Raw genomic sequence first — 26,149 nt, 5'->3', positions numbered from 1 at the left:
TCAAATAATAAAAGACATACATTTAAGGTGAGGGGGTGGGGGATGAAGTTTAAAGGAGACATGTGAGACAAGTTTTTTTGTTTACACAGAGAGTGGTAGGTGTCTGGAACAGGGTGCCAAGGGTAGTGGTGGTAGCAGATACAATAGAGGTGTAGCGACTCACTGTCTGAGCAAGCAAACGGGCTCGGTGGTCAGGTCGTGCGTCGTTGGAGCGGCGAGGCCCAAGATGGCGTTGGGCCTTCGTCTTCCCCAAGCGATGGCGAGAACCCGCACGCGGGAAAAGTTTGATGACGTAGCGCAGACGTCATTTCGGGAAAATAAATCAGTTTTTGTTCTGCAGCCCACCAACTAGTGTCTTGCTTTCACATCGCGGTAGCAGCTGCTACATTGGTGACCCTGACGGTCCAAACAGATTTTGGACCTGCACAATGGATGAGAACGCAGCAGCCAATGCAGTGGCACTCAAGCTGCCCACCTTTTGGACACTTCAGCCCAGCGTCTGGTTTGACCAGGCTGAAGCACAATTCCAACTTCGGCAGATCACCTCTGACTCGATAAAGTACTACCACGTGGTCAGCTCTCTGGTCCGGGAGACAGCCACCCAGGTCGGAGACTTCATCCAGTCTCCTCCGGGGGAGGATAAGTACCCAGCTTTCAAAGATCTTCTTATTCGGACCTTTGGCCTCTTCCGTCGCGAGCGCGCTGCCCGCCTGTTTCATCTCTACGGCCTGGGGGACAGATCCCCATTGGCCCTAATGAATGAGATGCTGGCCTTGGCTGAGGGACACAAGCCTTGCCTAATGTTCAAACAGGCCTTCCTCAAACAACTACCCGATGACATTCACCTGCTGTTGGCCGACGCCAATTTCAGCAACCCACGTGAGGTAGCTGCCTGGACAGATGTCCTGTGGAAGGCCAAACGCGAGAGCGGGTCGTCCGTCGGCCAAATCGCCAGGCCGCGAGCCCAACGCCTACCTAAACCAGTCCCGGCAACTGAGCAACCACACCCCAGAAACACAGACGACGACACTGGTGACCAGCTGTGTTTCTACCATCAGAGGCGGGGCGCGAAGGCCCATCGACGCCGCCCACACTGCAAGTTTCAGGGAAACGCCAGGGCCAGCCGCCGCTGATGGCTACAACGGCTGGCCGCCAACACAGCCTCCTATTCGTTCGGGACAAGCAGTCCAGGCGTCGTTTCCTCATCGATACTGGAGCAGAGGTCAGTATTTTGCCCCCGACCAGCCGTGACACTTGTAACAGGCAACAAGGTCCTGTACTCAGTGCCACACACAGCACAACGATACAAACTTTCGGTACCCGTACAGTTCAATTACAATCCAGCGATAGCCGTTTTACCTGGAACTTTATCCTTGCCGCTGTCACCCGGCCACTCCTGGGAGCCGATTTCCTTCGGGCCCACAGCCTGTTAGTCGACCTGTGAGGGAAGCGGCTAGTGCACTCCAGAACTTTCCAAATCTACCCCCGGGAGAAGCCAGACTACCAGCCCCGCACCTGGACTCAGTTTCCCTGTCTGGTAACGAGTTCACCAAGCTCCTAGCTGAGTTCCCATCAGTTTTGGCACCTGTTTACAAATTCGATGCCCAAACACGGGGTGCAGCACCACATCATTACCACAGGGCCACCCCTTCATGCCCGAGCATAACGACTACCTCCAGACAAGCTCCGCCTGGCAAAGGAAGAGTTCCGCCGCATGGAGGAGCTGGGGATCATTTGCAGGTCAGACAGCCCCTGGGCCTCCCCCCTGCACATGGTCCCCAAAGCCACCGGCAGGTGGAGGCCCTGCGGCGACTACCGCAGGCTGAATGACGCCACCACCCCGGACCGCTACCCCATCCCTCACATCCAGGACTTCGCGGCGAACCTACACGGGGCCCACATCTTCTCCAAGGTGGACCTCGTCCGGGGATACCACCAAATCCCGGTCCGCCCTGACGACATCCCCAAAACTGCACTTATCACTCCATTCAGCCTCTTCGATTTCCTTCGAATGCCCTTCAGCCTTAAGAACGCTGCGCAGACTTTCCAGTGGCTGATGGACGCGGTAGGCTGAGACCGTGTTCATTTACTTAGATGACATACTAATCACCAGCCGTGACCGCCAAGAACACCTTTCCCACTTCTGCCAACTGTACTCCCGTCTCTGTGATTTCGGCCTCACTATCAACCCGGCCAAGTGCCAATTCAGACTTGACTCTATTGATTTCCTCGACCACAGAATCACCAGCGAAGGAGCAACACCCCTACCCGCCAAGGTAGACGCTATCCGCCATTTTGCCCGTCCCAACACGGTCAAAGGCCTGCAGGAATTCCTGGGGATGGTCAACTTTTACCATCGGTTCATCCCTGCAGCAGCCCGTATCACACGCCCTTTGTTCTCGCTGATGTCTGGCAAGGGCAAGGACATCGCCTGGAATGACGAGACTGCAGCTGCTTTCATTAAGGCTAAGGACGCCCTGGCTGACGCCGCAATGCTGGTACACCCTAGGAAAGACGTCCCAACCGCCCTCACAGTGGACGCATCCAACACTGCGGTTGGTGGAGTACTGGAACAACTAATCGAAGGCCGTTGGCAACCCTTGGCATTTTTCAGCAGGCACCTTAGACCACCCGAACTGAAATACAGCGCTTTTGATCGGGAACTTCTAGCGCTGTACCTGGTGGTCTGGCATTTCCAGTACTTTTTAGAAGTCAGGCCTTTCACCACTTTCACTGACCATAAGCCTTTGTCTTTCACCTTCTCCAAGGTCTCCGATCCCGGGTTAGCTCGTCAGCAGCGACATTTGTCCTACATTTCCGAATTCACAATGGATATCCAACATGTCTCCGGAAAGGACAATGTCGTTGCTGACGCGCTTTCCAGACCGACCATCCACAGCCTGTCCTTGGGTGTTGACTATGCGGCCCTGGCTGATGCACAGCAAGCCGACGACGAGCTGCCCAGCTACAGAACTGCAGTCTTGGGCCTGCAGTTCCAAAATTTCTTAGTTGGTCCAGGTCAGCAGACCCTCCTTTGCGACATCGCAACAGGTCAACCCCACCCTATAGTTCCTGCAGCCTGGTGGAAACACGTTTTTGACTCCGTACATGGGTTGGCGCACCCATCCATCAGATCAACTGTTCAACTGGTCGCCAGCAAGTTCGTCTGGCATGGCCTGCGCAAACAGGTCAGTGAGTGGGCCAGGACTTGTCCGCACTGCCAGACATCAAAAATCCAACGACACACCGAGGTCCCAACACTGTGATGCAGAGGCCAACCTCCTAAGCAACGGCTAGCATAGCCCGTGAACCTTGGGGACCATATCGCCGGTTCTTGGGGGGGGGGGGGGGGGGGGTGGTTGTGTAGCGACTCACCGTCCGAGCAAGCGAACCGGCTCGGCGGTCAGGTCACACGTCATCAGAGCAGCGAGGCCCAAGATGGCGTTGGGCCTTCGTCTTCCCCAAGTGATGGGGAGAACCCATGCGCGGGAAATGTTTGATGACGTAGCGCATACATCATTTCCGTTTTTGGTGGGCAGGAACCATTCCTCTTAAAGGGCCCGTGCAAGGCGGGAAAATAAATCAGTTTTTGTTCTGCAGCCCACCAACTAGTGTCTTGCTTTCACATCGCGGTAGCAGCTGTTACAGAGGTATTTAAGAGGGTTTTAAAAAGACACATGAGTATGCAGGGAACAGAGGGATATGGATAATGTTTAATTTGGCATCACGTTTCACACAGACATGGTGGGCGGAAGGGCCTTTTCCTGTGCTGTACTGTTCTATGATCTAATCTCTAATACAAATCTATCCTTTAAAATGTCCATACAAACATATCATTTAGGGGCAGGAGGAGAGCACTCAGCCCCTCAAGCCTGATCTGCTATTCAGACCTAATTGCAGCCCAACTCTAAATTCCTGCCCATCTTCACCCCATTGCTTATCGAGAATCTATCTACTTTTGCCATGGAAAAAGTCAAACACTCTGCTTCCACTGCCCTTTGAGGGAGAGAGTTCCAAAGACTCACAACACTTGCCACATCATGATCCATAATGGATGATCATTTATTCTTTGACAGTGACCCTCATTCTAGATTCTCTAACAAGACTAAGTCTGCTCTCCACATCCACCCTGTTAAGAACTCTCAGGATCTTACAGTTGTCATAGTTTTAGATTAATAGTTATGAAGTTGACCTTAAACCAAATCTTGCTCAGCAATGTGGTCTAATTTTATGAATGATGAATAATCTTCTGTCTAACAAAGGGCAATGCTACAAAGCATTATTGAAGATTTACTGTGCGAATTGTTTCAGACTTTAATAGCAGTAGGATCAGCCAAAATCTCTGCCTCCAGCCCCCAGCAAGACCCTTCTTTCCACTGTCTGACCTTTACTTACAAAAAAAATGTTTTTCATCGCTGTGTCTGCATTCCACGCATAATCAAAACTGTTTCTCAAGCCCAAATATTTAAAGTTGCAAATGTCAGAGTTGATGTGCAAGTAAGGGTTACCAACTTTGCCTCAGACGTAGAGATTTTATCATGTAATCTCCTGCCTCCCACCACTCCCTCCTGGCTAAAAAATCCTTGGCCATTTCCAATCCTTCCCTTGTTAAAGCCATTTGCTGAGAACAAAATTACTTTCCTCCAGAGTTTTGGATCAGAGTGGTGTGGAGGAGATTGATCTTTAATCCCTGGAGACTCTAGTCGGGTTGGCAGCTCTGGTAATTGGTAGTCAGTAATTGGTTTATTATTGTCACATGTACCGAGATACAGTGAAAAGCTTTTCCTTGCGTGCCATCCAGACAGATCATTGCATACATAAGTACATTGAGGTAGTACAAAAGGAAGAAAAAAACAGAATGTAAAATATAGTGTTAAGTTACAGAGAAAGTGCAGTGCAGGTAGACAAATAAGGTGCAAGGGCAATGATAAGGTAGATTGGGAGATTAAGAGTTCATCTTTATTGTACAAGAGATCTGTTCAAGAGTCTTATAACAGCAGGATAGAAGCTATCCTTGAGCCTGATGGTATGTGTTCTCAAGCTTTTGTATCTTCTGTCTGATGGAAGAGGGGGCAGGAGAAGAGAGAATGACCGGGGTGGGAGGGGTCCTTGATTATGTTGGCTGTTTTCCTGAGGCAGCAGGAAGTATAGATGGAGTCAATGGAGGGGAGGCTGGTTTTCGTGATAGACTGACTCTGGCTTCAATATAGAGTTGTAGCTTAGCTATATGATACTTACATGTAGTTGCAGAGCCCCGGAGACCTTCACTAGCAGCCTTTGTATAAATGGCAAACACTGCAATCTGATACTCTGTCAAGGACATCAGATTCTGGAGGACAGCAGTTGATTCTGTCCCATCTACAACCACCTAGCAGAGAAAGAGAAGGAAAGAGACCTGTATTTCTTCTGTGCCACCACAACAATGGTTATTCCTATGCCATTGCTATCACATTCCCCTCAATGAGACATTATGATGGGACTTGATAAGGTATATGCAGAGATATATAGATCCAAGGGTCAGAGTCTCAGAATAATGGCTTGGCCCAAGCAGTTTTTCATGTGAAAACATCAGTCAGACTGTTTTAAACCAAGGTTGGACTTTAAATTTTAACCAATAACATAGGCAGCACAGTGGTGCAGCTGGTAGAGCCACTGCTTCACAGCACCAGAAACCTGTGTGGAGTTTGAACTTTTTCCCTGTGACCATGTGGGTTTCCCCTGGGTGCTCCAGTTATCCCCCACGTCTCAAAGATGTGCAAGTTGGTGGGCTAATTGGCCTCTGAAAATTGCCCCCAGTGTGTGGGTGAGGGGTAGAATCTGGGGGGAGTTGATGACGATGTGGGAGTAATGCACGCTTAGTTTAAGCAGGTGGTTGTTGGTCAGTGCAGACTCAGTGGGACTCAAAGGGGCCTGTTTCTGTGCTGACTCTATGAATCCATGACGTGATTGGACAACTTGTGGGAGGACCGAGAACAGTAAAAAAAAAAGGGCAGCAATGAAAGACGTTGAATGTGCAGATATTCTTGGTTTTACTACTTATTTAGTTGAGAATTAATGCAATAATCAAAAATTGGGGCATTTCACTTGACAACTTTCCTTAAACAAGGATAATATTTAAGAAGCCCCTCCAAATGGAACCAAGTACAAGCTAAATCATGAACATACATTTACATAGGAACTTCAACAAAGTGCCCCCAAAGCAAAGCAATGCAGTCAAAGAAAAAAATCAAACCAGAATCAGTTCAAAATGCATTTATGAATTTGGTTTAAATTATGAAGAGAAATTATAGAAACAGGTATTGTATTCACCGTAGCCTAGACTAACAAGAGGCAATTTGACTCTATGGATGGGAGTATCGGACTAGAGAACTTCAGCTTAGAATTAGACCCAGGCCCTACAGTTATGCAGAGGCTGACAAACTGGGACTCCCTTCTCCAAACAGTCCATAATTAAATGGAGATACAGACTACAGAAGCTGGAAGCAAAAACAAAATGCTGGAGGAACAAGAATCCAGATGAAGGGTCTCGACCTGAAACGTTGACTGTCCATTTACCACCACAGATGCTGCCTGACCCGCTGAGTTCCTCCAGATTTTTGCTTTTTTTCAGTCCATAGTTAAATCTGACATTGAGAGATTTTTTGATAAGGGACAAAGATGGGGCTATGGAGTTAGATCACCAGATCAGCCACAATTTCATTGAATGGTAGAACAGGCTTCAGGAGCTGAATGGCCTCCTCCTGTTCCTGTACACCCTTGGTTGAACAGTGATCTATTCAGTGTTGAATAATGAGACTTGGAAAGTTATCAGAAGTTGGATCAGATGGAATTTAGATCATAGAACATATAGTACAGCACAGGAACAGGCCCTTCAGCCCATAATGCTGTGCCAAATTAATTAATGGACATTGTGTAGGCAGAAGGTATTAGTTTATTTAGGTATTTAATTACTAATATAAATTAGTTCCGCACAACATCATGGGCCACAGGGCCTATTCCTGTGCTGTATTGTTCTATGTTCTAATACAAATTACTTCATAGGTGTGTTTTAGCCCAACAAATATAACCGCACTAATGTATTTATTCTTCTTCATGCTAACACTGGTTTTAAAACACATTTTTAATTCAACATAATTAGGCATAATACAATTTCTGATCAGCACCACTGCTCCCATTTTTTCCAAACACCTCCTTGCTCTGATCTACTGTATCCTTTGTACCCCTGAACCCACCTCCTGTTTCCTTACTTGTCCCATTATCTCCCTCATTATGCCTTTTGTCATTTAATCTCTCTTGCTCTCCATCCTGTACTCTTTTCCTCCCCCTTCCCCTGCTTCAGTACTTAAGATATACTTTATCTCAAACCTTCATTAGTTCTGATGAAAGGTTATTGAGCTGAAATGTTAACTCTGCTTCTGTCTCCTCTGACGCTGCCTGACCTGTTGAGTATTTAAGCACTTTCTGATTTTGTTTCAGTTTAGCAGCATCTGCGTTATTTTGATTCTTTAATGTACTCGGTAAAATCTCGGAGTTAGGAGCTTGTGGTTGAAGTACCTCTTCTGGCTGACCTGCTGTGGTGGAGTAATAGACCACGCGATATTTCTCCACGTTCCCCGGCGCGTGTGTCCAGCTGACACGGAAACTCCGGGCGGTGACATCAGTGACGACAAGGTTCGTGGGCGCCACCGGGTCAGAAATCACACTTCCTGTTGCTTCTAATGATAGTGAGATCAACAAAGACAGACTTGCATTTCTATAGCACTTTCACATTTGCAGGACATCCTAAACCCTTTACAGCCAATGAAATGTAATAATCAGTGTCCACCTCACAGCAGGAGCCCATATACAGCAATGTGATAATAAGCAGATAATCTGAATTCTGTGATGATCGTGGGATTAAATTGCCCAACATACTGGGGTTGAATGGGGTCTAGATGAAGGGTCTCAACCCGACCATCCATTTCCTTCCACAGATGCTGCCTGGCCCACTGAGTTCCTCCAATAGTTTGTTTGTTACTGCAGTTAACACACCAAAATGTTAACAGACCTAGGAGCTGACAGGTGATTTATTTGGCAAGACCTTCATTAAATGTGGTTTGGAGTTGTGATTAGATGGTTGCTTTAATCTGAGGAGTTCAGCTGCATTTCTCCAGCAGATTTCAGCCCCACAGAATCCCCCAAACAGTTCTACAGCCAGCTGACTACTAAAGATGGATGGACCTAGTTTACCGGTTCATCCAAAGTAAGGTCATCCCAACAGTGCAGCTCTCCCTCAGTACTGCACTAGAGCATCACTCCAGATTGGTGCTCAAGCCTCTGGAGTAGGACTTGAACCCTCAGGCTCTGGCTTGGTCACTGCTGACACCAGTGTTGTTGGATGAATCACAGGTGGTGATGAGTTAGTGTAAGGATCGAGATAGAACACCTGGTTGAGTGGTACCACAACAACCACCTCTCGCTCAACGTCAATAGAACTAAAGAACTGATTGTTGACTTCAGGAAGGGGGAGGAGGGCAAACACATGCCAGTCTACATTGGAGGATTGATGGTGGAGCGAATCAGCAGCTTTAAATTCCTGGGAGTTAACATATTGGATGAACTATCCTGGACCCAGCACACAGACGCAATCACAAGGAAGGTTAGCCAGCATCTCTGCTATCTTAGAAGGTTATGGAGATTCAGCTTATCACCGAACACTCTAACAAACTTCTCCAGATGTACTATTGAAAGTATCCTGACTGGTTGCATCATGGTCTGGTATGGCAATTCGAATGTGCAGGAACACAAGAAGCTGCAGAGAGTAGCGGACTCAGCCCAATACATCACGGGCACATCCCTCCCCCCCATTGGTAGTATCTACAGGAGGTGCTGCCTCAAGAAGGCAATATCCATCATCAAAGATTCCCACCATCCAGGCCATGCCATCTTCTCACAGCTACTATCAGGCAAGAGGTACAGAAGCCTGAAGGCCCACACCACCAGATTCAAGAACAGCTACTTCCCTTGAACCATTTGGTTCTTGAACTAACCGGCACAACCCTAATCACCACCTCAGTATAGCAACACTATGACCAATTTGATCATTGTGCACTAAAATGAACTTTGTTTTTTTTTGTTCTAATTGTGTTTTCTTATATAAATTGTATATAATTTATGTTTTTCTTGTGAATGCTGTTTATCTGATGCTATGCACCAGTGATGCTGCTGCAAGTAAGTTTTTCATTGCACCTGTGCATACATGTACTTGTGCATATGACAATAAACTCAGCTTTGACTTTGAGCTAGCACCATAAAAACCCACAACTGTGGGCCAAACTAGGCAAGTATGCAGAGAAGTAGAATCACCAGTAAAATGGTGGCCAATTACTAAAGATACAAAGTAAAAAGGTACAGGGACCTGGTGTTGATTCCTTCTTCAGCCCAAGAAAGGTGCAAAATCTGGCTGTAGATGAGTGTGAGGGGAACGATACCCTCTGTGCACTATTTTCCTCAGCATCTTGAATGTTTCTCTCAGTTGTTTTTGCAATATTTAATTTATAGGAGCAAAAGAGATATATTTCTTTTTAACAAAGGGCTCCATCTGTGTAAGGGAGTAAGAAAGTAACAGTGGATTCCATTCCATAAACTTTATACTGTATATTAGGTGCACAGAGGGAGAGAGAGAAAGAATGAGAGAGAAACATACTTCTTCCTCTTATGTAAAACTCGCATAAAATAAATGGTCACCGTCACTGTAACTTATAAACAAAAAGGAGAAGTGAGTTTTTTTTAAATAACATTGGTAAATTGATTTATTATTGTCACATGTACCAAGGTACAGTGAAAAACTGTTTTGCAGATCATTTCATTACAACAGTGCATTGAGGTAGTACAAGGGAAAACAATAACAGAATGCAGAATAAAGTGTTACAATTACAGAGAAGGTGCAGTGCAGGCAGACAATAAGGTGCAAGGCCACGATGAGGTACATTGTGAGGTCAAGACTCCATCTTATCGTACTAGGAGACCATTCAATAGTCTTATAACCGCGGGATAGAAGCTGTCCTTAAGCCTGATGGTACGTGCTTTCAGGTTTTTGTATCCTCTGCCTGATGGGGGAGGGGAGAAGAGATAAGGTATGGGGTGGGTGGGGTCTTTGATTATGTATATACAGCTAATTGATCATTTTCCAGCCAATGTTCCAATTATTGACATTTATAACTACAAATAGACACAGAGTATCATACCTTTTATCTCTTTGTCTTGTTCTTCCACACGTGCGCACACCGTTTTGGTGAGACTTTCAATGATAGTGTTCATGATGTTGAAGTCAGCCACATTGTAAACGTGTGTTTCATCGGGTTCAGAGGCTATTGCCTTCAGCTCATTCACGTCTGCATTTTTCACGCCTATTTTGCAATGGAAACAGTGAAATAAATCAGTGACATTAAAACCCGGTAACATTAACACTGCACTGAGTCCTGTAACAATAGGGCAGGCCACATTTCAGAACAGTCCTTCCACATACTATAAAAAATTCTCAGTCAAATGGGGAATTCTTTACCTAGCAGTGGACACGATGGGCCAAAGGGCCTGTTTCTGCTGCATCACTCTATTGCTCTAAATATGCATTTCAGCAGAGAAACCTTTCTGTACCTGGGATAATGCCACTCAAGCACCTGGCCCAGAGCTAGTGGGGTTTCTTGGGCAGTCCCTCAGGATTGGGGAAGGCTGGCATCCACTCCAGTTCTGTGATGAGACCAGTGTGGGACCTGCAGACTCTGGAGGTAGGTGACAGGTCGAGGAGGTGGGCAGTTTGGGATGGTGTGCACTCCTAATGTGGCCCCTAGTCCTCCCACTCTGCAGATCCAGGGTTCTCACTGACTTCCCAGATACCCCTCCACGCTGTGCAGCCACTGGCCAGGGATTCCGGGAATGATGGGGATGTTACATTCCTTCCAGGAGACTCTACCGCTCTGCATGCCAAGATCTCCCCCGAGTCTTTTGGAAATTTACCTGCTCTTTGGCAGAGTCTGTTTATACAGGCTTCACTCTAACAGACAAAAAAAAACTCCTGTTACAATGCTAAACAAATGTCTGGGAGAAGCCATCCCATTTCAATCTTTGCATGGAAAATAGCACCAAATGGCACCGGTCACATCTTGCCAGAGAAATCAAGGATTCCAGCAACCTACCAATAGCAAAGAGCTCAATGCCAGCATCACGTAAACTTTTGGCCGGTGGAAAAACATCATCCTGGGATTTGCCATCCGTGATCAAGATCCCAATCTTTGGCACTCCGGGTCTGGATCCAGCCTCAGGCTTAAAACTATTCTCCTGAATGTAAGTTAAGGCGAGGCCTAAAAGAGCGTACAAAAGGTAATGAGTTAGAATGATGCATTATGTATCAAATAGATGTCAGCCAGGACAACAGGTAACCCGGAGACACAAGGGACTACAGATGCTGTAATCTGAAGCAACAAATAAAATGCTGGACAGGTTAGATTCGAGTCCAGATGAAGGGTCTCGACCCAAAACGTTGACTATCCATTTCCCTCCACAGATACTGTCTGACCCGCTGAGTTCCTACAGCATCTTGTTGCAGCAGACAACCCCTCCGCCGTCTCTTGAAAAGCAATGCAAGGGATTTATCTCCACACAGATGGGACCTCACTTTAATCTTTATCTCTAAATACACATCAGGCAGTCCAGCACCTAAATCAGAATGGATTTGGTCTCATACTAGATTAGGGACTCAGTTGTTCAGAGCTGCCTGATCCCACAAGAAAATAGGGGCAGGAGTAGGCCACTCAGCCCCTCAAGCCTGCCCCACTATTCAATATGATCATGCCCCAGGCCTCATACTCCTCTCTGTGCCAGTTTCCCATGGCCCTCAATTTCCCAGTCTTTCAAAATGGGTGCACAGTGTGCGTGTAACATACAGGTTTTGTGGCTGGTTTCTGAAGTGAGTTCAGACAAAGGGTCACAGACCTGACATGTTGACCATTTCCCACTCCACAGATGCTGCCTGACCTACTAAGTTTTTCTAGCATTTTCTGTCTTTGTTCCAGATTTCCAGCATCTGCAGTTTTTTTTTAAATTTACAAGGTTTGGTTGGAACTGGTTCAACAGGATAGGGTGCAGACATCAGCCCAACAGTAATGTTTTATTTACAATCAGCACAAGAGTAGATTGAATGAAAATAGCAGAACACCCACTCCTTTCTCTGTGGATCTTTCTAACATTCTCTGCAGCAGAACAGTTTGCAACCGTGGAATGCTAAATGCCTCACATGATTTCACCCAACTCTCCCTTTGACCACAATAAAATAGCCCACAGACTTTGAGAGATTTCATCATAACAGAAGGACTTGGATTTCTATGGCATCTTTCACAGATTCATAGAACAGTACAGCACAGTAACAGGCCTTTCAGCCCATGATTTCTATGCTAAACACGATGCCAAATAAAACTAAATCTCTCCTGTCTGTACACAGTCCACATCCCTCCATTCCCTGCATATTCATGTGTCTAACAGCCTCTTAAACATTACTATTATATCTGCTTCCACCACTACCCCTGGCAGCCAGTCCAGGCACCTACCGCTCTGTGTAAAACAACTTGCCCCGCACATCTCCCTTAAACTTTCCCCCTCCCACCTTAAAAGCATGTCTTCTAGTATTTGACAATTCTACCCTGGGAAAAAGACTCTTGACTATCTACCCTATCTATACCTCTCATGATTTTATAAACCTCTATCAGATCTCCCTGCAGCCGCTGATGCTCCAGAGAAGACAACCCAAGTTTGTCCAACCTCTCCTTTTAGCTCATATTCTCCAATTCAGGCAGCATCCTGGTAAACCTCTTCTGTACCCTCTCCAAAGCCTCCACTTCCTTCCTGTAATGGGACAACCAGACTGCACAGCTTCATCCAATGAAGAACTTGTTGAAGTACAAACATTGTTGGAATGGAGGAGAAACAGCAACCAATTTGTGCACAGTAAGCTCCCACACACAAAACAAACTAATGGCAATAGAGCTTCTGGCTGTATCATTACCACACCGGAGGCAGGGGCAGCAGATGCCTATGAGGAGGGTTCCTACAAGCTATCCAGGAAACCTCCTGGTTCAGCAGCAGCACGTTGTCCCCAAGGCCAAAGGTTGCAGGTTCAAATCCCAACACCACCCTGCCCCCCCCCACCACATTCTAGACTTTAAACACAAAAACTTCGCCCTCTTATTCCAACACAACACCAAGTGTGTGGTGCATTGCTGGAAGTACCAGCTTTTGGATAAGATATATAACTCCGGCCCCATCTGCAGATTAATGTCTTATTTGAAATGGGAAACTCTGACTGTGTAACGCTCCCTCAGTACTACACTGTGACTATGAGACTTGAACCCAACCTTCTGACTCAGAGAGTGCTACAAGCTCAGTTAAACAGGACAGTTCTTTATTCTCAATCAACAGATGAAAATAATTGAACTGATAACCTTCATTGTCCATGGTTCCTGAGATGCCAGCTAACCTGTAGCATTAGTATGTCCCGGAGCGGGTCACCGAGATGAGATGCAGTACCTGTGAGTGTGTTGCCGCCCTTGTAAGGCAGATTTCTGACAGCATCCAGTACAGCCTCCCTTGTGCTGTGCTGGTTCAGATTCCATTCTATCCGTGGGTCTCCACTGTACTGAGCCAGTCCTGAAACAAATGGACAGCAAGCTCAGAATACAGCACATATACATACTTGCAGCAAAATACCACCAGGACATATTTGATACACACTTGGGGTTGATTGAAGTAAGTGGAGTCAATATCTGCTTTTTTCTGGTTGAAGAAGCACTTAGTACGTAATATAAAGAGAAGACTTTATTCAGCCCATTTAACAATTCAATCACACAATTAAGTAACTTTGCATGATAGTTAATGTGAAGTTTACACAGAGTAATCTCCTTAAAACATTTCAGAGAGATGCATGAATCATTTCTAAACACAGCTGCTGGCCCAAAGGCCAAACAATCCCTTGCCTGCAAGCTCTGAACAGGTTCATTTATCGCATAATAAAATCCAGGAAATTATTAAACTGTCAAAGAGCAAAGCATCAGTTTCTTGTTTATTAACCATTTAAACTCCAATTTTAATTGTAGCCACAAGCTGCCCTTTGCCACCTTACCTTAGTTGATGCCAAACTCCCTGTCCCCACCACCCATTCTTCCTGAGACCAGTGTTGTCCCTAACCTTAGACAGCAAAGATCACTGCTGCATGGAGTACAGTCAAATGTAAGGGACTTCAGTGGAGAGACTGGAGAAGTTTGGAGTTGACTTGTTCCACTAGTAACACAGCAAGTTTAGGGGAGATTGAATAGACTTTTTTTTAAGAGAATAAATCAGCAGATATGATTGCCACTGCAAGAAAGTCATTGAACATGAAAGATAAATTTAAGGCAAGATGAGAGTCATCTTACACTGTGAACTGGGATGTTCTCCCTGAAGGAGCAGTGCAGGCCAATTGAACAGGAACTTTCAAAAGAGAATGGGATAAATTTTTGAAAAAGAAGCAATTACAGGGTGAAGGCGAAGGAGTAGAAGTGGAACTTCAAAGAGCTGGCATTGGCTTAATGGGCCGAGTGGTCCTGTGGCTGACGCATTCCATGACTCCATGGAATAGCAAAACCCTCAGCTTTAGAAAGCCTTAAGGTGATATTCCAGTGGGCTCCAGCACAATGTAGGTTCAGTGGACTGCCAGATTATTGTCTTACCCTGAGGTGGGGTCCCTGGGGGAGGCTCAGAATCCAGAAAGGGTTTGGTAAATTGAATTGGTTTATTATTGTCACATGTACTGAGGTACAGTGAAAAAACTTTGTTTTGCATGCCAACCACATAGATCATTTCATCGCATCAGTACATTGAAGTAGTACAAGGGAAAAGCAATAACAGAATGCAGAATGTAATGTTACAGTTACAGAGAAAATGCAGTGCAGGCAGACAGACAATAAGGTGCAATATCTTATCACACAAGGGAACCGCTCAATAGTCTTGTAACAGTGGGATAGAAACTGTCCTTGAGCCTGGTGGTATGTGCTTTCAGGCTTTTGTATCTTCTGCCTGATGGGAGGGGGGAGGAGAGAGAATGATGGGGTGGGAGGAATCTTTGATTATGCTGGCTGCTTTACTGAGGCAAGGAGCAGTGTAGACAGAGTCCGTGGAGGGAAGGCTGGTTTCCATGACATGCTAAGCCGTGTCCACAACTCTCTGAAGTTTCTTGTGGTCTCAGGCAGAGCAGTTGCCATACCAAGCCATGACACATCCAGATAGGATGCTTTCTATGGTGCATCGATAAAAATTGGTGAGGGTCAACAAGGACATGCCGAATTTCTTTAGCCTCCTGAGGAATGTTTGCTTCCAGAGGAAGAAGAGCCAACAGAAGAAAGCACTTGGCAAACTTTGCCTCTGGACCTGACAGCAGGAGTTCCACAAGGGGAGACTCACAGCCTCTAAGCCAGAGAGTGGTGCATTCAAGAAAGAGACAGCTGAGGGATATAATCACAATGGACAGGCTATAATAATAGGAGGAACTGAGGGAAGACTCTGATCTCAGAAAGAGGCCAGAAAATGTCTTCAGTTTCATGAACCACCTTGGTAGGGTAGATGTAGAGAAGGTGAGATCCTGAATAAATGAAGGTCACCAATAAACCCAGTGGGAGCAATATTTCACAGAGGGTGGGAGAGCATGCAGCTTTTTCCCCCACAGGAATAGGTTGAAATGGATGGCAGAGATGAGTTTAAGTGAAAGATGGATAAACCCAAGGGAGAGAGGAATAGAAGGAGATGGTGGGGAGGGGGATGGGGAGATGGGGAGATGGAGAGTGGTGGGAGGAAGCTGGTGTGGGGCATCAACATCAGTAATCAGCAGAAGAGACTCTTCCTCTGCTGTAGCCTCAGTATATCACAGGGCTGATGACTTTAGCATTGAGACTGGTTCAGGAGCAAGAGTACAGGTCAGTAGTGGGACAGCTGAGAATGGCCTGAGTGCCCTCCCCAATTAACGGCTAAACCATTGGAATTAATGTGTCAAACCCTCCAGCTTCAGACCCCACCCCAATAACAGAGGTCTGTCTCGGGGAGTGCCTGTCGTCAGTGGCAGCAACCAACTACATCTGCTATGTTCAAGAGAAGTCAGACACAGCTTTGGTGAACATTGAAACACTCATTCTTCCTGCATTTGCTTCCGTAGTTTCCCACTCCCACACTCCACTTCCCTTATCGTCCCTACACTAAACCCCCTCCCACTTTACGGGGGTACGGGAAACACTTCCCATCAGTCACAGTGCCCGATTTCTGTCTATCAAGGTGGTTTTCTTCTGATACTTTATTGTATAGAGGACACAGTCACTGAGATCCCTGCTTAACTCCTTTGGTCAAGCTCCATAACTCCCTTAATAGTCATCCACCCCACAGCCCAGGAAGGGTGGGAAAGTAACATTAATTTTACAGGATAACAAAATCATCGGAACAAACAGATATTCAAATTTTGCAGCATCACATACACTAGTTTTGCTCTGGCCACCCATCAAAGGCTCTACTTGATAATTGGTGGCACTGAACTCAATGGTGATGGGATTCCATCTGGTTTGCACAAACACCAAAATCAAATTTCCAGTTACAAATATAGGCAGTATTATTGAGACCTCCCAAACTGGAAGAGCAGGGGAATGGGACTAGGAATACACAAATAAGAACAGGGAATACAGGAAACACTCAATAGGTCAGGCAGCATCTGTGGACAAAGGAACAGAGTTAACAGTCCAGCTCAATGACATTTCATCAGGACTGGGAAAGATCACTGATGTGAAATACTTTCTTGTTTTCTCCGCAGATACTGCCTGACCTGCTGACAGTTTCCTGCAATCCATCTTTATTTCCTATTTCCTGCATCTGCAGGATTTTGCTCTGGGAAGACTCAGCTCAGGTTGTGAGGCAAGTCTGAGAACGGGGGTGGGTGGGAAATGGTAGATGCCTTCAGAACCTGGTTCTAGTACAGGCGATGGATGGGAACTTGTTCTAGTACAGGCAACAATGGTCGGGAGCCTGGTTCTAGTACAGGCGATGGATGGGAATGTTCTAGTGCAGGCAACAATGGTCGGGAGCCTGGTTCTAGTACAGGTGATGGATGGGAACTTGTTCTAGTACAGGCAACAATGGTCGGGAGCCTGGTTCTAGTACAGGCAATGATGGTCAGGAACCTGGTTCTAGTACAGGTGATGACAGCCATGAACCCGGTTCTGATACAGGCGATGACAGTCAAGAGCCTGGTTCTGGTACAGGCGATGATGGTCAGCAACCTGGTTCTGATACAGGTGATGATGGTCGGGAACCTGGTTCTAGTACAGGTGATGTTGGTCGGGAACCTGGTTCTAGTACAGGCAACGACAGTTAGGAACCTGGTTCTGGTACAGGCAATGGCCAGGGACCTGTTTCTAGTACAGGTGATGATGGGCTGAATAGCCACCTTCGATTTGCACAGATTTACACAAAAATCATGCAGGTATTTTTACGGTGTTGATGGAAAATGGACTCACCTATTCTGGTTTTGTCAGAATCTACATTGAAAGCACTAACCAAGTTCTCCAAAAACAGTCGCACCAGCCGGAAGTTAAGTCGGCCGATGCTCCAGGAACCATCCACCAGAATGACGATATCAGCAATAGCGGGAGACTTGCACATAAACTGGGACCCTGCAATCAATAGGTTGGAAAAAATGACATCAGTGAGAGGGGTCAGAAACTAACATCAAAATGAACAGGTCTTTGAATCCATCCTTCGCATGAGACAGTCACCCCTGATGTGCAGATGAACAGAGTAAGCCAATCATTTATTAACCAGCTGACATACAAACCTAGAGATCACCTTTTCATGCTCATAGATGCTCACAGAACAGAAACAGACCCTTCAGCCTACAAAGTCCATGCCAACCATCAAGTACCCTTCTATATTAATCCCATTTACCAGCACTTGCTATGCTTGGCAATTCAAGTGTTCGTCCAGATACTACTTAAAGGTAGTCCTCACCTATTCAGAGATAAGACGCTGCTTTGAGTAGTCATGACAATAAAGTATGTTTAAAATAATGAAATTCAGAACCGCCTCTGCTTCCCACGAGGGTGGGAGCTGTAGTGTCTTTATTTTAATGTCATCCCAAAGGACAGAAGGAGGGATGCAATACAGAATGATTCATTGTCAATTTATTCAAATAGTTTGCACAAAAAAAGAACCAGCAAGCAAGTAAATCTGAGATTTATTATCTCACACAGACAGAGTTACAATGCACACATAGACAATTCAGCTGTGACAGGAATTGTGTTCATTTCAACAAATCACCACAACCACTTTAACTGTAGTGAGGATACAGCAAGTTTGAATCCTTTGTCTCAAACATCAAGTGAATGAGTAATCAAAACCACAGCAGGTTTTCACCTCTATATTTACAGTGCGTTTTTGTGACTCAGGAGAGAGTTTCCTTTCTGCTTCCCAGACAGATGTATGCATTCCCACATTGTTGGCTAACTGATGCCAATCCATTTTGGTCATTATATCCCCAGGATTGATAAACAAAACCAATCTATCTCGAGTCCTGTATAACAGTGTTTCATTAATTTCTCCTCAGGGATGTGATCATGGCCTCTTTGCACATCAGAACCCCTGCGTCATCGGTCAGTGTTCACTGTGATTCCTCAATGAGATTTAGTCCAGTCTCACCAATGCACTCTAACTGCGCCTGGATCTTCTCGCTCCCACTGTAAAGAGAGAGGCAGATCTGCAAAAAAGAAAGCAATGGACTTAACGTTACACATTACCCAAGCAGAACATTCCATACACAGCAAGGTGTCACAGCTCACTGGACTTTCAAAGAATGAACCACAATCCCAACAGGTTAGTGGCACTGGGATAGGAGCAGAACAGGCCATTCAGCCCCTCAAACCTGTAGTACCATCAGAGATTGGGGCTGAGCAGTATGCTTAGTTCTGGGACTTCCACAGTAGGATTACTTTTGCTATAAAAATTGGTATGAAATATATTTTTTACTATTTTGAGGAAGGTCAAGTGTAGTAAAAGAGCAAATGAAACAGTCAAAGTGAATGCAGGGATTTTTTTATTCATCCATATCACAGTTAAGGTCATTCATTTATTGCTCATCCCTAATTGCCCTCAGGAAAGTGGGGGGAGTGGTGAACTACCTTCATGCACTACAGCAGTCCTTCTGGTGAAGGTGCTCCCACAGCACTCTAGGGCAGAAGGCTCCGGGATTTAGAACCAGTGACAATGACAGAGATGTCCTCGTTAGGATGGAGTGTGACCCAGAAAAAAACATTGCAGGTGGTTGGTTCCAATGAGCCTGCCACCCTCATCCTCCTAGCTGGTGGGATAGGGAGATGATATCGAAGAACCTTTGCAAGTTGCTACAGTGCATCTTTTGAACACTGGACTAGATCCCTCATTCAATGGGGCATTAGAACAGTAGAACTACACCAGAAACTTACTGTTTCACGGATCCTTGTCACACAGATAAAAAATGATGGAATACCTCATTCTGAATTACTTAAAAATAAAATAATCTTGAAAGCTTGAAAACATGCACCCAGCAGGTTCAAATACAGCTTCTATCCCGCTTTTATAAGACTCTTGAATGGACCTCTAATACATTAGAGATGAAATCTTGACCTCACAATCTACCTCAACATGGCTTTGCAGCGTATTGTCTGCCTGCACTGCACTTTCTCTGTAACGTAACACCATATTCTGCATTCTGTTATTGCTTTTCCCTTGTACTTCTTCAACGTACATGTTTTGAAATGATCCATATGGAAGGCATGCAAAGCAAAGTTTTTCACTGTACCTCAGGATTCATGTGATAATAATAAACCGATTTCAATTCCAATTATCTCAAAGTGCTGTCTCCTGATCCATGGTTTACACATTCACTCTTCAAATAACTGTTGTTATCCAATGGAGTGAAACGGTGATTGGTTGGTTTTCTCTCCCAGAAACTCCTTCTCCCCTGACCCTCAGCCAGAAGTGGAGCTTCACCTCCCTGTCTGGGAAACCAGGGGGGTGAAAACACCAAAGGAGAAAGGAGCTCCGAAGGGCCGTTGGACAAAGCAGTTGGCAAAAGACCAGGGGAGGCAGGGAAGGTGAGAGCAGTGGGGGTGGGGAGAGGTGGTCACTCCTTCAACACCGACAAGGTGAAGCAGACACTGCTCTCCTACTCAATATACTACACATTGCACTCGTCTCCCTGGTCCCAGAAAACCCAGGCTGCTGTTCACCTGAGAGTTTGGGGCTGTGTCAAAAGAATAAAATAAAATTCTACTCACCACTGTGAGTAGGATTGCAGAGTGTTCAAAATAAGAGCTCTTCTTCACTGTGCCTCTCCCATTACCAATCCCCTCCCCTCCCACAACCCACTGGCATTCTGTCAAGTTAAGTTCCTCCAAGCCAAGTGTTAAAAGTTAAAGAGTGCCACATGCAATGGAATATGTTACAACATAACTTCTAAATTGTGGCTGTGTTTAAATGTTCTACATCCAGAACCTCTGGTGTTTAAATATAAAATCAAAACTTGGATTTCTATAGCACAAGCCACATCCTCAGGTCGTCCCAAAGCTTCATAGGTGAAATAGTCACTGGTATTGCAGGGAATCTATGCACAGCAAGCTCCCAAAGACAGCAGAATTATAACTGGACTATCTGAGATATTTTTAAAAGAGCAAAAGTGTTTGAGGGATAAATATTGGCTCCAGGAGAACTTCCTTGCTCTGCTTTGAGATGGTGGCTGTGGGATCTTACATCTACCTGAGTGCTAGACTGGGCTTCCACTCAGATTCTTACATCACAACAAGGAGTGGAAGGTAATAAGACAGACAAGACCACTCTTATCTCAGCAAGTTCATAATTCTGCAATTCCAACACACTGGAACATAAGAGGCTGCACAGAGTAGTGGACGCAGCCAGATCCATCACAAACACATCCCTCCCCTCCACTGACAGCACCTACAGGAAATGCTGCCTCAAGAAGACTGCATCTATCATCAAGGATCTCCACCATCTGGGTCATGCCCTCTTCTCACTGCTACTGTCAGGCAGGAGGTAGAGAAGTCTGAAGTGCCACACCACCAGGTTCAGGAACAGCTACTTCCCTTCAACCATCAGGTTGTTGAACCGACCTGCACATCCCTAACCCTACCTCAGCAATGGAACACTATGGACCACCTCTTGCAATACCATAGACTTGTCCCTGTGGGTTTCTTTCCCACTAACATCTTGCTTTGCACACAGTCTTTTTTTTTCCCCCACTGTCTTGTATAGTTTATATCCTGTGGATTGTCTGTCCCTACGTGCCTGTAATGCTGCTGCAAGCAAGTTTTTCATTGTACCTGTACCTCACCATACTTGTGCACATGACAATAAACTCAACTTAACTGGAGGTGGATGCGAATGAGTGGCATTTCCCAACCATTCTTGGCTCATCCAATCAGAAAAGTCCTGCAATATCTCCGATAGACTGTCCACCTCCAAGACACATTCCGCAGTGGTCCAGCCCACATTCAAGCTTTATTCTCTATTCTGATTTTTAAATACTGTTAAATTAGTTCTGATGAAGGCCTTCAACCTAAAATGTTTACTGTCTCTCTTTCACAGATGCTGCTGGTTTTTCCAACATTTCTGTTTTATGTCAAGTTAGTATGTTTTAAAAAGCGAGAAAGTTTTAAAACAAGGACCTACACAATATAACACTTCAACAAGAGTCTTATAAGCTGCTGACTTGTAACATGCTGAAATATTTTTTGGGGGGAAAAAAAAATGCAATCACACATCATCAGAAGCCACAAACAGAATCTCTGATCATTAGCACATTGCCATTTGTAGGATCCTGTTGTATGTACAATGTCTACCACGTTTCCTCTTTTACAATAATGGCTACCCGTCATTGGTTGGAAAGCACTTTGGAATGTCCCACGGCCGTGAAAGTTGCTAAAGGAATGGAAGTGACTCAGTGCAGACACGGGGAAGATAAAGGTTACTAACGGATCCATCCGGCTGGAAGGAACTGGGATGCTAGTGTTCCAATATAAATACTGGAAAAGATGAAATATACAGGGTTGTTGGAGGAGTTGAAGAATGTTTTCAAAGGGCTAGCACAGGATGATGTTTTGAATGGCCTCCTTAGGTGCTGTGTGATACCATCATTCCAATTAAACTAGGTTTACACATTCATTTCCTTTTCTATGCTCCATATTAGTTTGGCACCATCTTTAAGTAAAATTATATTTGATTCTTTCCTTTGCATAATGATTTTATATTCACTGAAAATGAAGATGTCCAGCGTGAAAAATATTCACCTTTAACTTCTGCTTCCTACCAGTGAATCCTGTGCTCCTCGGAATGAGAGATGGGCTGCTTTTGCATTTCAGAACCCAGAAGTTATAATACCTGCTCCCAGGTCTGGTATAGAATGGTTTTGATACAGGGTAAAGCATCCTTTACTGTTCTCTGTCTTAACAGCAGCTCCCTCGGGATTGAAGATGATTTGCTTCCACTCCAGTTGTGTGTGTTCTGATGAGGCTGATGTAGGAACTGCACACTCTTCCGCAGATGGGGCAGGAGGTGCCTTATGGGGCGGGTAGGTGGGTAGTTTTTGAGGTGGTGCACACTGTCTGCTGTTTACCCAGGGCCTCTGTATGTTCCCAATGCATGAACTCGCAGTTTTCAATACCATCCCGAATGCTCCTTCTCCCCTTGGAGCAAGGCTAGGGATTCCCAGAGGTCAGTGAAGATGTTACATTTTTTTCAAGACTTTGAGCACACTTGAAACTTTTCCTCCATCCATTTGGTAATTTCTTTCCCTGACAGAGCTGGGAATAAAGTTTCTGTCTCAGGAGTCTGTTTGGCCATGTAGCCTGCCAAAGAGCCAGGTAAGTGTAACTCAGACTTCTGTGCGAGGGATTTTAGCCTGGGAGAGGACAGTGATGTTGGATCACTTATCCTTCCAATTCTCCACTCTATCCCACTCACTGCTACTGTCGGGTAGGAGGTACAGAAGCCTGAAGTCCCACACCACCAGGTTCAGGAACAGCTACTTCCCTACAACCATCAGATTCTTGAACTGACCTGCACGACCCTAACCCTACCTCAGCAATGGAACACTATGGACCACCTCTTGCACTACCACGGACTTGTCTCTGATTGTGCCTTTCTTTTTGCACTAAGGTCTTGTTTTTGCAGAGACTTTTTTCTCTCTCTCTTCACAGTCTTGTATAATTTATGTATAATTTATGTTCTGGGTGTTGTCTGTACCTACGTGCCTGTGATGCTGCTGCAAGCAAGTTTTTCATTGTACCTGTACCTCACCGTACTTGTGCACGTGACAATAAACTCAACGACTTGAGGTATCAACTTTGGTTGTAGCATTGGTGAGTCTACCAATGTGACATTTCTCCACTATTTATCTTGAACCACTTGTGGATTCTCTTGCTATGACTTTGCCCAATAGAATCAGAGGAGCTTTAGGCCAAAGAAAGAAATCAACAGAAGTTAACATATAGTAATATGTCCCTAGTGTAGGAACTTACAGCACTCTGGGACATCCTGAAGATGTGAAAGGCAAAGCAACTATTTCTTCACTTCCTTCGTCTTGCCTGTTATTGTACTTCTTTAAAAATCCATTCCAGTGCACGTATTAATGAGACGGAAATTATGCACAGCACTTTCCATCAAGTTGAAGTTACATTGTCCTGAAGGCATTGCTCCTTCAAAGGAAGTGAACACCTGCCTATGCTCCCTCCCAACACTTTGTAATTAAGTCAACAATGAAAGAAACCTCAGTGCATACAGTGTTAAACCCTTTGATAAACTCCATCGTAAATCACGTCTCAAATCCAACCAATGGTGCATTCCACAATGAATGTTATTTTAAGATGTTCCCTCTGACTGTTATAACATTTATAGACCTACACACAAGGAACCCTGGGGGATTATGAGAGATAATCGCTATTCAGTAGCAAAGCCATAACCAATGTTTATCAAATTCCTTACATTCATTGTAGTACAAGATTTATGATCTTTGAGAAACCACAACTGTTAATATTGTGAAGGTAACATTTCTTACTCTTCAGAGTCCATCTCAAAACTACTTTTCATCAAATTTATAGGTCTAGAAATTCCTCAGAGTCATTAAAGCAAGAGCTACCAAACAACTGGCACACAGTGTGGCACCGACACTTTCACTCATGGAACCGCTGCAAAATTCAATCGTGCCCGTAACACGAGAGGGTATTGCACACGAGCATGGGATCAAGTCCAGATCAGGTAAAGAGAGGTCAAGTAGTCAGAGGTCTGACCAGGAGTTGGGGGTTAGCAAGAGGTTAGGGCATGGGTCTGGTCACTGGAGCAGTGAGAGGTCACTTTTGTGTCTTGTGGCAGTCCAAGGATAGAAACTTTTACAAGGGGTAAATATAAGTAGAGTTCCAAACACTACAGGAGGTTTCCGGTAGGTAGTCCTGCTACTATTAAAATATGTTGCTCCTAGAGTGACCAATGACAGCAACTCCTTTCAACAATACAGTTTAGTTTCCCAGGCAACGTTACATGGCAGCAACCCCATTCCATGCAGGGAAGGTGCAAAAATCTCATCAGCAGCGCAAGAGGGCTTGGAACAAAAAGCCTCTGGGGTTGAATCCCCAGAGTGGAATGGTTCAACTGGAAATGGTTCCAATCACATCTCACTCTAGAAGTAAGTAATTTTCAGAAGCCTAACACTGAGGGAACATACCACTCTACCACATAGCTTCTAGGCCTGAGTAACTTCTGTTTTCTTTAGAAACATTTTTGTGTTGCATTAGGTGTGTCTTTAAAGATCTCTTCTGGCCTCTCTTGTTCTCAATCCTCTGTTGATGTCCTGAGGGGTTTACACACGTCAAACTAGTCAAGCTACTCATGGTGAGTCTTTGAACCTTCAGAAGGTCTTTGAACTTCCCTCTCCTTTGTCAGTTAACTGCTTCAATCTCATCTTGGTAATTCTTTTGTAGGGGTTATTTTCCAATTTGAACCATTTTCATTAGCCAAACTACACACCTCGCAAGACTCTCTGTCAAGACAGAGCCACAGAATGGATACAGCATAGGACAGGCCATTCAGCCCATCAACTCTGTACCCACTCCACCAAGAGCAATCCAGATGGGCGCACTCTCCCCCACCCACTCCCCACACTCCCTCCCACCACCACCACTCTCCCTACTGCCCAACAAACTCTTTCTTGTCAGATATTTCTCCAGCTCCTTGGAATCCACAGTAGAATTCACCTCCACTCCTGCTTTACCAATACACTCCAGATCCTAAGCACTCTAGAAAAAAGTTTTTCCATAAGTCACTTTTGGCTCTTTTCCCAATCACCTTCTACATGCCTGAGTTCTTGAACCCTCCACCAATGGAAACATTTCCCTCTACGTTTTTTTATTTGAAACAAACCCTTCAGCCCACCATGTCTATGCTGACCATCAAGTACTCATCTATACCAATTCCATTTACTAGCACTTGGTCCATAGCCTTCTTTGCCTTGGCAATTCAAGTGCTCATCCAGATACCTTTTAAATGTTGTAGGAGTCTCTTCGCCTCTCCCTCAAGCAGTGTATTCCAGATGGCAACCACTCACTGGGAGAAAAAAATCTTTCCTCGGATCTCCTCTAAATCCTCTTACTCCTCACCTTAAACCTATGCCCTCTAATTTTAAACACCTCCATTATGGGGAAATTTTCTCACTATCCACCCCGTCTATGCCTCTCATAATTTTATGTACCTCCATCAGGTCTCCCCCGAGCCTCCTCCGCTCCAATGCAACTGCTCTGCCTGAGAACACAAGAAACTGCAGAGTGGACACAGTTCAGCACATCACGGAAACCAGCCTCCTCTCCATGGACTTTGTCTACGCTTCTTGCTGCCTCGGTAAAGCAGCCAACATAATCAAAGACCCCACCCACCTGGACATTCTCTCTTCTCCCCCCTCCCATCAGGCAGAAGATACAAAAGCCTGAAAGCACGTGCCACCAGGCTCAAGGACAGTTTCTATCCCGCTGTTATAAGACCATTGAACCTAGTGTAATAAGATGCCTCGTTATGGCCT

General features: G+C 45.3%; 1 protein-coding gene across 7 annotated transcripts in view; it reads right to left on the bottom strand.

The window, feature by feature from the left end:
* The window catches only part of col14a1a (collagen, type XIV, alpha 1a), a 180,246-nt gene that overhangs the window by 88,846 nt on the left and 65,251 nt on the right, over positions 1-26,149 (bottom strand). For all 7 annotated transcript variants that reach the window (XM_052023336.1, XM_052023342.1, XM_052023343.1 and 4 more), the window contains 6 exons: positions 17,556-17,711; positions 13,558-13,677; positions 11,175-11,339; positions 10,227-10,388; positions 7,555-7,715; positions 5,239-5,368 (listed from right to left, as the gene is read on the bottom strand). In XM_052023336.1, coding sequence (XP_051879296.1) covers positions 5,239-5,368; positions 7,555-7,715; positions 10,227-10,388; positions 11,175-11,339; positions 13,558-13,677; positions 17,556-17,711 — 894 coding nt within the window. The remainder of the gene's footprint in view (positions 1-5,238; positions 5,369-7,554; positions 7,716-10,226; positions 10,389-11,174; positions 11,340-13,557; positions 13,678-17,555; positions 17,712-26,149) is intronic.

The sequence above is a fragment of the Pristis pectinata genome, chromosome 9, assembly GCF_009764475.1.
Source record: "Pristis pectinata isolate sPriPec2 chromosome 9, sPriPec2.1.pri, whole genome shotgun sequence".
Classification (NCBI taxonomy): Eukaryota; Metazoa; Chordata; class Chondrichthyes; order Rhinopristiformes; family Pristidae; genus Pristis; species Pristis pectinata.
The sequence above is the reverse complement of the archived record's forward strand: the minus strand, read 5'-3'. Positions and strand labels throughout refer to the sequence as shown.